This window comes from Procambarus clarkii, chromosome 49, assembly GCF_040958095.1.
Source record: "Procambarus clarkii isolate CNS0578487 chromosome 49, FALCON_Pclarkii_2.0, whole genome shotgun sequence".
NCBI classification, from domain to species: Eukaryota; Metazoa; Arthropoda; class Malacostraca; order Decapoda; family Cambaridae; genus Procambarus; species Procambarus clarkii.
Window position 1 is genome coordinate 7,309,109 of NC_091198.1, and position 16,912 is coordinate 7,326,020.

The 16,912-nt window shown below is 41.9% G+C and overlaps 1 protein-coding gene across 6 annotated transcripts in view; it reads left to right on the forward strand.

Annotated features, from left to right (window-relative positions):
- Nucleotides 1-16,912, forward strand: part of Nse4 (Non-SMC element 4) — a 41,494-nt gene that overhangs the window by 2,322 nt on the left and 22,260 nt on the right. For 3 of the 6 annotated variants that reach the window (XM_045750392.2, XM_045750395.2, XM_045750391.2), the window contains exons 2-4: nt 4,071-4,118; nt 6,514-6,582; nt 13,006-13,056. In XM_045750392.2, the coding sequence (XP_045606348.1) occupies nt 4,092-4,118; nt 6,514-6,582; nt 13,006-13,056 (147 nt within the window). In that variant the 5' untranslated portion in view covers nt 4,071-4,091. Of the gene's footprint in view, nt 1-4,070; nt 4,119-6,513; nt 6,583-13,005; nt 13,061-16,912 lie in introns of those variants that run through there. The other 3 variants (XM_045750394.2, XM_045750393.2, XM_069302951.1) reach the window with 2 other exon arrangements.

Consider the following 16,912-nt stretch of genomic DNA (forward strand, 5'->3'; position numbering starts at 1 on the left):
AAGGTGCACCCTATTTGCCCTGATGAATTTTTCCAGATGGATTTTTAAAATTTAACAGTTTTGGCATTTACAGCTGTGGCAGGTAGGAGGTTCTGTGGGTTTATAACCGTGGGTGAAAAAGCATCTCCTGTTTTCAGTCCTGCATTGTGGCTTGTTGAGCTTGAAACCATTGCTCCTTATTTGTGTTACATCTGGCCTTTTGAAGAAATTGTCTGGATCAACATCCTCCAAAATATTCAGTACAGTATTTAAAGATTTTGATGAGATCCACACTGTCATGCCTGGTTTGCAGTGTTGTTAATTCTGAGGCCCTCAATAATTCCTGATATGAGAGTTGACATAGTTTTGTAATGATTTTGGTTGCTTAGTGTTGTACTTTCTACAAGCCAGCTATTTCCTGAAGATGAGGTCTCAATGCTTGGATACAGTAATCCAAGCACGAGAGATTTATGCAGTTAAATCACCACCACCTTTTCCTTTAAGTAAAGGTATGCTTGATTATTCCTAGAATTTGGGTAGCTTCTTTTTACTGCTGCTCCTACCTATTATGCAACTTTCAGCGAATGATGGGTCCTGACTCCAAGGCCTTTTTGTGTTTCTTAAATTTTTATTTAAAATTTGTCATTTCTTCATTGTCATCTAATTATTGTACATGTATCTACATTTGTAAAATTGCTTACTGAAGTTCTACATGATCTTGTTTATTTTTAAGTGTTTGCATCATTAAACCATTTAATTTTACTAATTTACTCTGTTATGTTCTACTAGCTTTACTAAATTACACAGTGCATTTTCTGTGTTATTAATGTTAAAAACTACTGTACCATTTATGGCCAAACCACACATTACCACTACTAGATGTAATGGTGATGTGTGGTTACCATACTCTACCATTACTAGAACTACAGATTTCATAATGTAATAGTCTATGTGCAGGCGATGAGTCACAATAACGTGGCTGAAGTATGTTGACCAGACCACACACTAGAAGTTGAAGGGACGACGACATTCCGGTCCGTCCTGGACCATTCTCAAGTCGATTGTGATGAGGAGGTAGGGACAGGCAATAAATAGGCAAGAGAGAGCTGAGGAGGAAAGTAAGGTGTAGGGGTTAGTAGTAATAATGAGAACTGCAGAAGGCCTATTGGCCCATACGAGGCAGCTCCCATTATAACCACCGAAGGAGATAGTAATAGAAATAAGAAGAGGATAGCAAGGGAGAAGATAGCGTAGGAGAAGACAATGAACAGAAAAAAGGGAGAAGAGAGAAAGAAAAGGAAAGAGAAAGAAAGATAAATGGAAGGGGTAAGCTTATGTTAAGTCACGTTAGTTAGAAAGATTAGAGCATTTGAGTATATACTGTGAAAGGGAAGAGTCCACAGCAACAAAGCCAGGACTCAAGTTCATGTTGGGTACATTGTGTATAAGAGCCGATTCTACAAGACGGCGTCTGTGTAGAGTAGAGGCAGGAAAGATTATTTTGGAGGAAGACCAATCAATGCGATGATTAGAATCCCTCACATGGCAGAAGAGAGCATTGTTAGTGTCTGCAGACTTAACACTTCTCTTGTGTTCTTTAAGTCTGTCATTCAGTGTACGGCCAGTTTCGCCAAAGTATTGGAGAGGACAAGATGAACAGGAAATAGAGTAGACACCAGCAGCATTAGAAGCAGGAGGATCAGTGTGAACTAGATTGCTACGAAGTGTGTTAGTTTGTCGAAAGGCGAGTTTAATGTCAAGAGGACGAAAGGTATTGGTAAAAGTTTTGAGTTCAGATATGAAGGGAAGGCATAGTACAGTGCTACTAGTGTTGGAAGCAGGTTTAGGACGAAAGAAATTTCGTTTAGCTTGAGAGTAGGCACAGTTGATGAAATGCAAAGGATAACCAAGGCGAGAGAATGATTTGTAGATAAAGGCAATTTCAGAATCAAGAAACTGAGGGTCGCTGATGCGTAGAGCGCGGAGGAAGAGAGAGACGAGGACACTTTTCTTAACAGAAGGAGGATGGTAGGAAAAGAAGTGAATGTACATGCCACTATGCATGGGTTTACGGTAGACAGAGAAAGAGAACCCAGACACAGAGCTGTGAACATGAACATCAAGAAAAGGAAGGAGGGAATTAGATTCCCACTCAACTTTGAAATGGATAGAAGAAGCCAGATTGTTAAGAGAGGCGAGGAAAGGCTGGAAAAGATTAAGGTCATGAGGCCATAAAGCAAGAATGTCATCAACATAGCGAAGCCAGAGAGAGGGACGAGTATCAATAGAAGGAAGAAGAATAGTTTCGAAGTATTCCATGTACAAATTAGCAAGAACAGGGGAGAGAGGGGAACCCATAGCGACACCGAAAGTTTGAGTGTAATATTTACCGTTGAAAGAGAAAGAGTTAGATTCAACACAGAGTCTAATGAGATCGAGGAAAACGTCAGTGGGAAGTGGGAGAGGAAGGAGGCCCTCTGACGCCTTCTGTCTAAGGAAAGAGAGAACGTCATCGAGCGGAACATTAGTGAACAGAGAGTCGACATCAAGACTAAGCATCTTACAAGAGGGTTGCAGGCGCAGTCTTTCTATGAAGTCCTGAGAGTGGCGAAGGTGGGCAGGGGAAAAAGTGCCAAGGTAAGGTGTCAGGGTTTTAGCGAGCCAGGAGGCAAGAGGATAGCTGACAGAGCCCCGTGAAGAAATAATAGGACGAAGAGGAACACCAGGTTTATGAGTCTTAGGAAGACCATAGAAATAAGGAAGAGAAGGGCAGATGACACGGAAACGTTTAATGAGATCAAAGTCAGGAGGGCAAAGACTAGAGAGCTGTCTTAGTTTGCGGTTAAAGGAAGTTTTGAGGCGATCCAAAGGGTTAGAAGTCAGAGAACCATAAGTGCGAGAGTCAGAGAGCAAGACATCTGCTTTTCGGAGGTAGTCCTCACGGTCAAGGACAACCACCGAATTGCCTTTGTCGGAAGGAAGGATAAGAATAGAGTTGTTAGATTTTAGGGAGGCAAGGGCAAGCTGGAAGCGACGAGGAAGGTGGTTATTTTTAGAAAACAAGCTGTCAAGAACGGGGATAAGGGCCCCTCTAAAGGCAGACAGGTCCGAAAGAGTACTAGAGTTAGAATTGACAAACCTGTCAAAGGAACTAATGAGATCAATGCCACAGCGTGGGCCAGGGGAAGTAGCAAAAGACAGACCAAGACCAAGAAGTTCTTGCTGGTGCTTAGAAAGAGAGTAGGACGAAAGGTTGGTAACACAGTCAGAGAGAGAGTATTTGGCCCAAGGACTGTTGGAGATCAGGCGTTGAAGTTTGTTGTGTAGTGTGGAGGAGTGGTGGGAAGAGGAGACGTGAGCAGTGTCAAATGTAATTGGAAAAAAAAATGTCTTTTAATAGTCTATGTCTTTTATCATTAAGTATCACCTTTATATTGGTTATCATTTGTAATATTTCTTGAATATTCTCACTTATATTAGCTTCTCTTTAAGTGTTTACCTCTTTATATCTTTAAATATTTTGTTATTTAAATTATTCTAAAGTTTTGTTCAAGATGCTTTGTGCATTAGTGGCTTCATTTGTAAGTCCTGTCCCTACAATTGTCCCTTCTGTTTATGTTCTTTCTCTACACCTTCTTATCAATAAAATTTATTATTATTATTAAGCATTATTATTATTATTATTATTATTATTATTATTATTATTATTATTATTGTTGTTGTTTCTAATGGGGCTGCTACAGGCTGCATTTGGATGATTTTCCAAGTTACTCCTGACAGAGCACTGCACTTTCTAAAAATGGGTCAATATCTTTTAGAGCACAAAATGCCAAAACGGCATTATTTTTATTTAAAAATACTACTGTATATACAGTGCAGATGGTGCACATATAATAATAATTTTATAATAAGAATTATATTAATAATTACATTAATAATTATTAATTACATTAATAACAATTATTAATTATAATAATACTTATTAATTATAATAATACTTATTAATTATATTAATAATAATTAATAATATGTTGTTGGTTTTACTACAAAACAGTAAAACATAATCTCTTAAGTGTGAACAAAAATTTCAGACAAGATCTGGGGGGTTCAAGATGGCTGAAGGAGGAAAGTCAAAGCAGGTAATTATTTCATAATAATTCTACCTACCAGTGCCCAATCAGTTATGTAATTTTTATGTATTTAATTTAATATTTATTGTGCTTATTTTTTGCTTGCAAATTACTGCAAATTCTCTAGTATGCCACAGTCACTAGTTTTAAATTCAGGATACTTTGTTCAAGTTTGACTGTATTTCTTGTAATTTATAATTTACTCTACTGAACATTCTCAATTTGTTAGTTTCAAAACTTTCCTGAAATGTAATAGTTTTGGTCCACTGCATGCATGTGTACTCATTTGGCTTCACCTAGAGAGTCATACATATTTGAGCCCGCATCTAAAAGGAACAGAGAGCAAGTTTTAACAATTTCACGCCACAGATTTGCATATTAAGGAAGCTGGCTGGATGTAAACATTACGTATAACCATGGAATCTTCGGGAACAAGATGGCATCCATAAAAATCACAATGTCACGAGAAACACCAACATTCTGAAAAACAGGATGTCCAACCAATAGGAGGCAAGCCCCATAAACACACAAACCCCCCCTCCCTCCATCCTTATCCTGGACTCCTATTGGTCCACCTAGATTGCTATCTAAGTGGAAAATGAGTCACTTGCTGCTCATCCTTCATAAGGTGAAGTCCTGCTGACCTTTAGCTCTGACCTTGAACTATCCTTCTGAACCAAAACCCAGTACAATAGTTTGACCCACAATTTTGAGTGGCAGATAGACTTCATTAGGTGTTCTGGAGAACACGCAGACTTCTGCCAACAGCTCAACTATGTCCAGGTTGTAGCCAGATTACCTGGGTGTGTTGGCTGTGAACCGAGAGCTGGAGCCCCATCGTTGTGTCCATAAGGAGGACAAGATGGTAGCTTGGTGAACAAAGAGGCAGTAAATTCAGCACCAAACTCAAGAACAGGAGGAGCCAGGCATATGTACAAATTTATTTCATTCACCTGGGTATGAGGAGTTTTGAACCACTGACCCCATCCATGGGAGACGGCTGCTCTATCAACTGAGCGACTGTCTCCCGTGCCTGGGATTAGTGGTTCAAGGTTTCAAGTGTCCAGGTGAATGAAATGTTATTTTCAAGTGTCCAGGTGAATGAAATACCACACTGAATCTATTTGCAATAGTTGCACAAGTTCATTCATGAAAACCTTGATTATCTTTAAGTCACAAGGCAGTAGTGTGGCAAAGCAGTAGAGGGTGACATGTTACTTGCACAGAGGTTCTGTGAGCACTGATCTAATTTAAAAAAAAACTCAAGGTCTCTCATATGAGACCTTTGATTTTCTTTGTCTGATCTTGAATCATGTCTAAAATTTCTTACACAACAATGAGAGGGCACAAAGAGAAGCCGAAGAATCAAAATACTGCATAAAAAAGAAATACAGGTACTGTATTAGAAAATATATTTTATGGTTGCAAAATTTAGACATATAGGATGTGCTCCAATAATTAGCAACCTATTGTGTGCAGAAACCATAACTTTCGTGTGTACTTTTGTAAAATATTAATATAATGTTCCATAGAACTGGAAGACTAGTGAGTATATGATGAGTATTGCTCTTTTTTGTGATACAATCAGCCACTTACAATTGCAGTTTGTAATTACACACATATAGTATCCTGTACTTTAAGTATGTTCTGTGTTTGAAATTAACTGTACACTACTGTTTCATGTAAAGTAAAAAGTTAAAGTAGCAAGATAAGCTTTTAAGTGTATATTTTAGCTTCTAATAATATTTCTGGGAGAGCCTCGTCGGCTCCCTGAAGCTATCTAGGCTGATATGGATATATTAGCTTTCTGGCATCAGTCAATGTGTATGGAGTTCTTGCTTACCTGGCCCCCCTCAGAAAGGCACAAGGAGCAATGGCCTATAGAAACCCCCATGAGGTTGGGAGCATTCTGTCTGCCATCGACCAGGTCTGGCACCCAGACAGGTAGGCATCCCAAAACAAACCCCTATTCTGGTGAAAATATTGCTACCGAAAGCCGAATGAGTGGACAGAACTCCCTAAACGAAAATTAGCAAACGAGCATGATGTCATCATGTTACCATGCCACTGTCTGTGCAACCCCCCTTCCCATTTCGGCAGCAATATTTTCACCAGAATAGGGGTTTGTTTTGGAGCGCCTACCTTTCTGGGTGCCATACCCAGTCGATGGCAGATATAGAATGCTCCCAACGACATGGGGGAATTATATAGGCCATTGCTCCTCGTGTCTCTCTGAGAGGGGCCAGGTTCTGGCTCGTGGGCCCTGGTAGGCAAGAACTTGATGCACATTGACTGATGCCAGAAGGCTAATATATCCATATCAGCCTGGATATTTCTGGGAACTCTCCAGGTCTCACCCAGAAAATGGCATTCATTACATTCAACACTGTTTTTTTTTCATCAGAGGAAGGCAAAGCACAATAATGTCGAGAACAACCATGAAAGCAGCAGTCAACATTCTCAGGATGATGTGGTATGTATGCTTAACATTAAGTATTACTACTGATTTTTCTGAACCCATTACCCTCAGTAGCTCCCCTTTACTTAGGCACAAAAGGTTAATCCTAAACCAAGAATAACTGCCTGTTATGACACAAATACTTCAAAACCCTCAAACTCCCTCCGAACAATTCTTGGCTCTGCTGAGTTACAAGAACATTCCGAAACTTTCGAAGCACTGACTGTCCAACTTATTCATTGACCACCAGGTGGCACTGGGCACTTTCCTTTGGACTTAACCTAGCACTCAGGACTTTCACCAGGCTGACATATCAAGTTCTATGCCAGCTCTGTCTCTATTCGATTATCATTCAGGCATACTTGGAATACTGGATATGGAAACTTGCATGCTGTCTGTTGTTGGTAGGGTTCATTATTCTTTGATCCTGGTGATTGTTTTTTTGCCTTCATACTGCCCTATCCCTCCTCACTAAGAATGTGTCACTGAATTTCACTACAGTCCTTGTTTGATTGAAATCTGGTTTATTCATCTTGGTTTCCATCACACACTATCCTGTTGCTGCAGTCTGCTTTATCCATAGGTTGCCAGGGAAATCAATTCTTTGGTGTTGTTTCTAAATCCTTGTACAATGTTACTTTGCATGTAGGCTCTCCCATCACAAATCAATTGTCGGGTAGCAAAATTTAATCAGATTATTACCCTGTCTCTGACTTACCCTGTCCATGACTTAAGGAAGCACGAGTCGTCAGCCTTGTTCCCTGTATTCATGACCATGAACAAGCGTTCATGGAGGTCTAATTGTGGTCTCTCATCCAGATATTTTCCAGATTTCAGCCTGACATCTGCTGTCATTTCATTTCAGTGGCCTTATATTCTGTCTGATGTTCCTCTAGTAAGTCGCCCAATAATTTATTTGTTGTTTTGTCTGTTCTTTCTTTTTTAAAATTAGTGTGGGGAGGAATCAAAGGAGAGCTACTGAGAGGGCCAGTTCAGAAATAAAAAGTTGATAGTAATGAAATGACCCTTTCTGAGTGGCCCTTTTGTAGCTCCTTATTCTCACCATTTAATTCATGTCTTTCCCAAGTCTACAGGAATAGACTGAATTGACTTCAGTATGAGGCATCCTTCACCAACTCTCTTGTCTGTAGGGCTGCGATCTGGTGGTGCCTAAGGTAACTGAATAGTGGGTACATCAGTAGTTTTAGAAATTTTCTTGGCAATTCAAAGGGAGTTTAAATACAGTATTTTGAAATATTGTTCTGTATTATAGCAGGCAATTTTTCTCAGTTGGGAATTAATCTGTGATCACATGTTTGCTGCCTATTTGCAAGGGACAAGACATTGGTAGAGTCCTTGTCGTCATAAGTAGAAAAGGTTACCCAAAAGTTTGGCATTATTCATAATATCTTAGTGGTGTCAATGCCTAAGCCAAAGGAAACTATTGAGAGACTGCTTAGAAAGGGATGTGTCATTACTTTCAACACCATATTTGTAGTTGTTATTTACAATGAAATATACAATTTGAGTTTGTATACATATTTTGCATGCAATATTCTATTTTCTTTTCATAGTAAAGTATGTGATAGTGAGATAGGACTGGACATGGGTGGCTGACTAGACTGAACTGATCTGAACTGATTTGGCAAAATTGCCTGGACTGTATTGAAGTAGGGTGATTGGCTGGACTGGACTTACCTTGCTGAATTCTTGACTTACTGACCTGACAGACAGGTTTTCTGAGGGGGTGGCCTCTTGTGGCTTCCTAAAGCTGTCTCAATGAGATGGCTCCCAACTACTAGGTTGAATGAGCCATGGAGTTCTTAGGCCTACCGAAGACCAGAGCCAGAACCTGGCCCCCCCCCCCTCAAAGAGGCCCTGGGAGAAGATTTCACCTCACTTGAGAAGGCATCCAGAAAGCCAGTGAACCAGAACAAAAAGCTGCTGGGTTCAAAAGAGACCAAAGCCTCACAATCCACCTGGTGAACTCCACCACCTATGTAAACAAATAATCAAATCTCTCAAAACTAGTGTGTGCTCATTCAACCCACCTTCCCCACTTGTTTGCAGAGGAGGAGAAAGGGGCCCCTCACCCTCCAAGGGCTTGAGTCCTCAAGACCACATGACTGCTGTAGGGTTCCTGAATCACCTATCTGTTGTGCAGGTTCCACTGTTATTTCAGCTAAGTGTTCTTGAGACATGCCTTCCCCAACTGCAAGGCTGTCGCGGTGGATGCCTTTCAGCGGAACTGGTCGAGGTGGGGTTACCTGTACCTCATCCCCCTGGTCCAGCTGTTGCTTTGGGTTCTGGTTTAGTTGGAGTCCTACCAAGGGAGAGTAGTCCTCGTGGCCCCTTGGTGGCTGGCCCAGCCTTCGTTCCAGGTGCTGCTTGCTCGGTGTGCAAACCTGGGGCATTTTCCGCACCTCTGCCTCTTCCAGTTAGTTGGACCAGTCCAGTACACAGCTGGTTCGGTCTTCTCCTCTGCTCTTCGCGTCTGGTCTTTTTGACGTGGGTTTAACACCAATTGTATTATGATTAGGTGGCTTTGTTGATGGTGTCCCACCCGAGAGCTTCGTCTTGGCAACAGTATGAAGTTTACTGGCATTCTTTTTGCCATTTTCTCTCTTCATAGGTTGTCTTCTATTTCAGATCGGGTTGTCTTGTCCTTTTTGTCTCGGCTTTCAGGACCATCATTTAATGCCTAATACTGTTGCCTCATCTCGTGCGGCACTGGCAGAGCCGCTTCAGCTTGTATTCGGGGTGAATGTTACTTCTGCCCCATTCTGTAAGCTTTCTCGTGCTTTGTTTCACCTCCAGCCTGCTCACGCACCACCTGAGCCATCCTGATCCTTGGATAAGGTGCCCTCCTATCTTTCCTCTCCTCGGTTTGTGGTGGCCCCTTCAGTTCAAGATTGCTTTTCCGATTCTCTGTTTCTTTTGACATTGGCCTCGGGGAGTTGGGTCGGTGAGCTGCATGCTCTCTTCTGGCACAGGGGTTTCTTCTCTTTTGGTTCTGGTGGTTGGTTTGTTCCGTTGCAGCCTTCTCCTCCTTTTCTTGCGAAGAACGAGACGGCTGCTTTCCGGAGGGGTCCTTGAATCAATGATGCTTGGTTGGTCAGCATGCCAGGGGTGCATCATGTGTTGTGTCCGGTTGCGGCTCTTTGCCGTTACCTGCGCAGTTCGGCTTTGGTGGTTAGGGAATGCGCTTTGGGGCGATCTGGTTTCCATCGTATGCTGTTCCAGGACTCGTGTCTCCCAGGTCGTCTGCAAGATTATTAAGTCTGGCCAGCCTGCGGTCTATCCTCGTGCCCATGCCATTAGGAGGTTTGCTGCATTGACTGCCATGGTTGGCAACATGTCCTGGGCTGATATTCGGGCACGAGGATTTTGGAGGTCGAACAGGATCCTGGCCACTCGATATTTGGTTAACGTTCTTGCTCCTGTGGGTTCCTGTGTTGCTTTGGGTCGCAGGTTGCAGCCAGTTGTCTCGACTTCTTGTTGAGGAGTGTATGGCGGCCACCTCCCAGATAAATCCCCGCTTTTCCTTATCTTTGGTTATGTAACTCCAGGGAGCCAAATGGCTCCCCACAGAAAACCAGCATTGAATGTAATGAGACTTCATTTAATGGATGAGCGCCGGAGGCTCCCTGGCAACCCTCCCTCCCCCCCTCCGGTCGGCAGTTTTTCGAGTTTCTTAATACTTAGCTTCCGAACTGGAGGGTTGCGCGGACGAGTGGCATTTTAGTGGAGTGTGACGTTTGCTTGTTTGTTAGTTTCCTAGGGATTGGAAGGAGGGTCTACCTCTCTTTTTCAATTTTTAGTTGTACAGTTCTTTTTTCACCATTCGGGGGTTTGTTTTGTTGTGCCTACCTTTCTGGATGCCTAACCCCGGTCGATGGCAGATAAGAAAAACCCCAGCCATGGGAAAGGGGGATTTCCAGGACCATTGCTCCCTGAAACCTTTCTGATGGGGGGGGGGGGGCAGATTCTGGCTCATGGTCCCCGGTAGGCTGAACTCTATAGACAAATGCCCTGATCTAATATATCACACATTAGCCTGATAGCTCCAGGGAGCCTCCAGGGCTCACCCAGAAAATGGTGTTTCATTACTTTCAAGGCAGGTTTTTTATGAAGCATTTTCTCTGGAAACTGCTTTTCTACTCTTTTTGGGGTAATGGGCATGGATGCCGGCACTGCTCCAATGCCGTTGCCGTTGGCTTCCAGAACTTAGGGGAGTCCGTTGGGTTCCCTTTGACTCAAAGTAGTTCTGTCCCCTTCTGTTGAGGGCCTCTTTTTGCAGGGGTAGGGGTTATCATAACATCCCCTCCCCGTATGAATTTGAGAGCTGCTCCCCCGAGGGTTCATTTCTGCATGCTGTTAGGCCCGTCAGGATATATATTGACCTTGGATGTCTAGACTATCGATTGTATGTATATCAGGAGTGATATAAATACACATAAATAGGCTCATATGATGCAGCTCCTATTTATATCTAGATATATAGGAGCTACCTCAAATAGGCCTATTGAACCATGTGAGGGAGCCCCTGTTTATATCAATATAAATAGGAGTTGCATTGTATGGGCCAATAGGTATTCTATAGTTCCTTTATTATGTTCCAGTGATGATTAGTTGACCTGGTTTAATTCATTACAATCATATGGAATTGAGAAAACCATATGAACAGCATTGCCGACCAGGATTTGAACCCCATGACATCCAAAATCACCCCCAAGTGTACACTGTACTATGATCAATGGTGCACACCTAAAGGAGGGGAAGGTGGGGCGAATGAGCCCCACCTTTGTTATAGAATGCTCACGCTAGTCCCAAGAGAATTCAACCATTTATGTACATAATTGGGGGAGTTCTTTTGGCTGGTTTTGAGACTTCTGTCTCTTTTTAAATCCAGCAGTAGTTTGTTTTGACTCTCTAACTTTCTGGTTGTCTTCTCTGGTGAGGTAGTGAAAATAAATGTCACTGCTCCCTGCACATCTGTGAGGAGGCTGGGTTCTGGCTCCAGTTCCCGGTAGCCCTCTAGAACTCTACTGCTGATGTGACCCAGTAGATGGTAACCATCTCATCATTTGGCTTCAAGGAGCCATGGGGGGCTTACCCAGAAATTGGTGTTTCATTACATTCAATGCAGGTTCTCATCTCCGGCCTGCTCAAACTTCTCTTGAGCCATCTTAGTACTTGGACAAGGTTAAGTTTTTTTTCTCCTCTCCTTGGTTTGCTGTTGCCCCTTTGGTCCAGGATTGTGTCTTCAAGGCTTTGATTTTGTTGGCCCTCGCTTCCAATTGTCAGTTTAAGGAACTTCACATTCATCTCTGGATGCAGGGGTTTTGATTTTTGGTCTTGGGTTAGTTTTTTTTCTTACAATTCTGTCTTTCCTTTGTGGCTAAGAATGAGATACAGTAGCTGGTTTCCAGATGGTTCTTTGGTGATCAATGCTTTTTGTTTCAGCTTGAGATGCATCATGTATTTTGTCTGGTTGTAGCCGTTCACTGTTAATAACTGTGCCACTATTGGTGGGGAGGGGGGGGGGAATGCTCTGTTTGTGGATCCAGTGTCCTTGGTTTCTTGTTCCAGGCTCCATTTGTCTCAGTTTGTTTGCAGTGTCATCTAGTTTAGTCAGGCAGCAGCCTACTTTTGGGCACATGATGTTCATAAGTTTATGGCTCTCTTTGTATTTTTTAAAATGTCTTGGCCAGATATTTTGGCTAAGGGGTTTTGACGCTCGAACATAATACTGGTGGCTTGTTACTTGGTGAACGTTATTGGGCCGTGCTAGACTTGTGTGACTTTAGGGTGGTTAAATTATTACTATCGCCTCATATCTTCGGGAATTACTTACTGTGATTCTCCTCCCACGAGTTCCCTTTTATTTGTTCTCGGTAGTGGCACAGGACAAAAGAGCTACTACTGAAGTCCTTGCAGAAAATCAGAGTTGAATATACTGAAAGGCCTCTTTCTGGTGGGTCCTTGGTAGCTCCTTGGGACCTCTCCCTTCCTCATTCATGGGCTTCAGTTTTCTGTTTTCCTGGCTATATGTCTGAGGTGTCAAAGTTGTGGATCAAGGAGGAAGGTGCACAGTCCCCTGATAGTGTGCAGGTGGGACTATTGAGAGAATTGCTTTACAAAGTGGTTCATAAATCTTGGAGTGCTCTTTCATTTTATATGCTTTATTTACCTTGCCATTTGTTTGTTATGGTTCACCCACGTCTCTGGTATCCTTATCTTGATTAGGGTGATCTATGCTTCCTTGATCCTTGTGCTTCATTAGAGGGGGCCAGGTTTTAGTCTTGTCCACGATAGACTCAAGTGCTTGGCATAGATTGAATTGGGTGTAGTTTGCCAGGTAGCAAGCACCAAGGAGCCACCAGGAACCCACCAGAAAGTGGCATTTCTTTACATTCAATTCTGTTTTTTTCTCAGGTTTCTGTGGAGTCTGGCTGTACCACATCTGAAGATATTGCAAGATTCTGTGTAGGTAACAAATGTATATAAACATGTACAAACCTATATTGTAAGTTTTTTATTATATGACATCATACATTGTTCTTTTCTTGGAGAGTCCCCTCGGTAACTCCCTGAGGTAAATCTGAATGATGTAAAGTGAATTAATTAAAAAGAAATATGGAGCTAATGGAGACAAAAGTGGAAGAATTGAGGAGCGAGGGAAGGGTGAAGTTGGAGATAGTAACAGTGAAACAGGCAATAACAGAAATGGAAAACATAGGGAAAATTAGTAACAGTGAAACAGGCAATAACAGAAATGGAAAACATAGGGAAAATTAGGACTGAATGTAATGAAACACCTGTTTCTTGATGAGTCCCAGAGGCTCCCTAAAGCTATCTCACTTAGACTGCACCCTTTAAATGGGTCACATCAGATGTGGGAATTCTATTTGGCCTACTGCGGACCAGAATCAAAATCTGGCCCCTCTCTCTCAGTGGCACAGATTGTAAGCAACATTTTGCCACCAGACTGGAAAAGCATCCAGAAAGTCAGTGATGTTTACAGACAACTGGATGGTTAACAAGGACAAAAAAACTAAAAAATGCAAAACTGGAAATGCTTCACACAGAACAAAAGAAGCATTTAAAATTAGCTTGAAACTCGTAGTACCAAATGCAACCACTAGATAGCCTGGCTTTTGCATGCAGTTCCTTTGTTGATGTCTTGCAATAGAGTACTATTCCACCATCCAGCCCACTCACCCATCATCCAAACTGCCTGCCCACCATCCAGTCAGCCCATCTGCCATACAGACTGCTGTATCTGTAATCCAGCCCACCCATCCACTCCCTATCCAGCCTACCTGCAATCCAGCCTTTCTGCCAGCCAGCCAACTCACCTGCCTGCCAGCCATCCAGTCTGTTGCCCTCCCGAGAATTACTGAAAAAGTTACTGGCATTTTAACAATTCCGAGTTTAGTGGTGCCCCAGATTTGACCCTCAAAGTGCAGTTACTGTCATACATTAATTCATTGGGGTAATGAGGTTATCATTATACATTGGTCTAAGTTATTAATGTCTGGGTTTTACACAAATGATGCTACTATGGATATAATAACTATGTCGATGTTGTTGAGTTTACCTTGACACATGAAAATCAAATTCTATCTGTTCTTGATTAACCTTACTATTTCATTCACCTGGGCTCTAGGAGACTCGAACCATGAACCCTATGCAAGTGAGGCAGAGGCTTTATCCACTCAGCTGTGATTAGTGTTAATAATGAAAGATTCCAGAAGCAACTACTGCTGCTATGCTGGAATTTTCAACTTTCCCTAACTACTACTGAAGCTCAGAGGAATTAGTGATCCACGCCTGCATAATATAAATTGTCATCCACACTTCCATGGAAATAAACATTTCCACGGAAGTGTGGATGACAATTTTATTTAACACTTTCGACGGGCGGGGACAGAAATTGCATCCATTAATAACTCTACAGATGTCTGGCGGGGATGCATGTTTTGTCCAGAATTAAAATATTTGTTAAAATTTGATTTATTGTTCAATTATTATAGTCTAATAATCATTCGATGTGAATATATTTCTTTAGAGAATTCTATTGCGAACAATTTGATACCAAAATGAATGACGTAGCATGAATATTGAGGTCAGACCACTGGAAAGAGTACACATTTTAGTGCGGGGTGCGCGCTCACGGGAAACGCCAGGCCGACCTTGGGGTGGGCTATGGCACACACGCCGGGCCATGCAAAGTGTTAACCTTTCTATGTAATTGCAGTTATTATTGCAAAGGCTATTGCGCCAATGTGGTAATCGTCATGGTATAAAATTCCATTTTAATTACATGATATGTGTGTCAATTAATTTCATATGGTTTTCACAACTCTTTATGATTGTATTGAAGTATACTTGGTTAACCAATCATCATTTGAACAACATAAAGGAATTACGGAAGGCCTTTATATGGGTCCATATGAAGCAGCTCCTATTTATATCGATATAAATATGGGCTGCCTCATATATGCCTATTCATATCAATTTACATCTATTTATATTGCTCCTGTTATACATATTATCTATTGTTTAGACATCCAAGGTCAATACTGAGAATGAGAGGATCAGAGCAGCATGTTTTGCTGACAAAGCTTTTGTGATGACAGATGAGGCCGACGCCATGGGCCTCCACTAGCTCAATTTGTACACAGTATATGGTTGTAATGAAGTATACATCATCGTAAAAAGTATTGAAGTACTGTATACAATAGTATACTTAGGAACATCGCTCGTATGCGTTACATAAGGCCAAATATTGTCGTACTGTACTTGCAAATAGAAGCGGCTCGCGAAAGTGAAGTACTGTCCCGGTTTTTGTTTTGGGTCCTCTGGTAGGTTAGGAGAGGACACTTTAATTTGACCATTTTCTTGACGTTGGGAAACCTTGGGAGTACAGGCTGTATTATTAGATGCACTCAATCCTCATTTATGTGAATTATGTGCTCAAATCAAGTTATAAACACATATACTATAGTGAATATATAAACATAAGTGATAAATGATCATAGAAACATCCAGGTGAACACTGGAGACATGTCTCATACCACAGTGTCAGCAACGTCGGCATTGGATATCCAGAGATACAGTGGTACCTCGGAATGCGATTGTCCCTGTATGCGAGGTTTTCGGAAGGCGAGGTGTATTTACTCCAAAAATTTGTCTCGGAAGGCGATGGTTACTTCGGGAGGCGAGTTTGGACGCGAGTTTGTTGATACGCGTACAGCCGACCTAGCGCGTTCGTCGCCCCTCCGCCCCGCCGCCCCTCAGTTTATTATTGTCTCGCGCTCAGTGACTACCCCCACATCAATTCTTCTTGCGGATTTTCAGTGTTTTGTTGGATTTTTGGTGATTTGTCTATACAAATTATTGTTATTGTTATTATATATCTCACCATGGGTCCCAAGAAAGCCAGTGGTAAGGATAAAGGCCAGAAAGCTCATGTGAGGATGACAATAGAGGAGAAACAAGAGATCATTCGGAAGCATGAGAACGGTACACGTGTTGTTGAACTTTGTAGGCAGTACAACAAAGCCACATCAACAATATGCACTATACTTAAGAAGAAAAATAAGATTATGGGTGCTAAAGTGGCAAAAGGAGTAAGAACATTAACGGCACAAAGACCACAAATACTTGAAGAAGTGGAAAAGTTGTTATTAATTTGGATACACGACAAGGAGTTGAGGGGTGATAGTGTTTCGGAGGCCATTATTTGTGAGAAAGCCAGGGTGTTGCACGAAGACCTTCTAAAGAATACCCCTGCAACGAGTGATGCAGATAAGAAAGAGTTTAAGGCAAGCAGGGGTTGGTTTGAAAAATTTAGAAAGAGAAGTGGTATCCATAGTGTTACAAGGCATGGGGTTATGTGATGTGATTATGGAAGGGGACTCCCCTTCCAAACAGTAACTCCTCTCCTCCTCCCCCCTCCTCACCATCTTCCATACGCCTACAGCACTCGACAGCAAGGTAAGTAATAACTGGAACACAGTTTTGTAGGTTTATTTAGATGAATTAGGTAAATTAGGTATAAAAATTTAGTTTGATGTGGGGTTTTTGGGGTAGTCAGGAACGGATTAATTCATTTCCCTTTATTTCTTATGGGGAAATTAACTTCGGAATGCGAGTTTTCGGAAGGCGAGGCGTCTCCAGGAACGGATTAAACTCTTATTCTGAGGTATGCCTGTATTCCAAATTGCCACCACTCCAATTTTTTAACCTATCCTCCTGTTATATACTGTAGTACTTTCTGTAGCTATGTGGATCATCATACATATATTGACGTAATGGATAATTAGATAGTAGAATT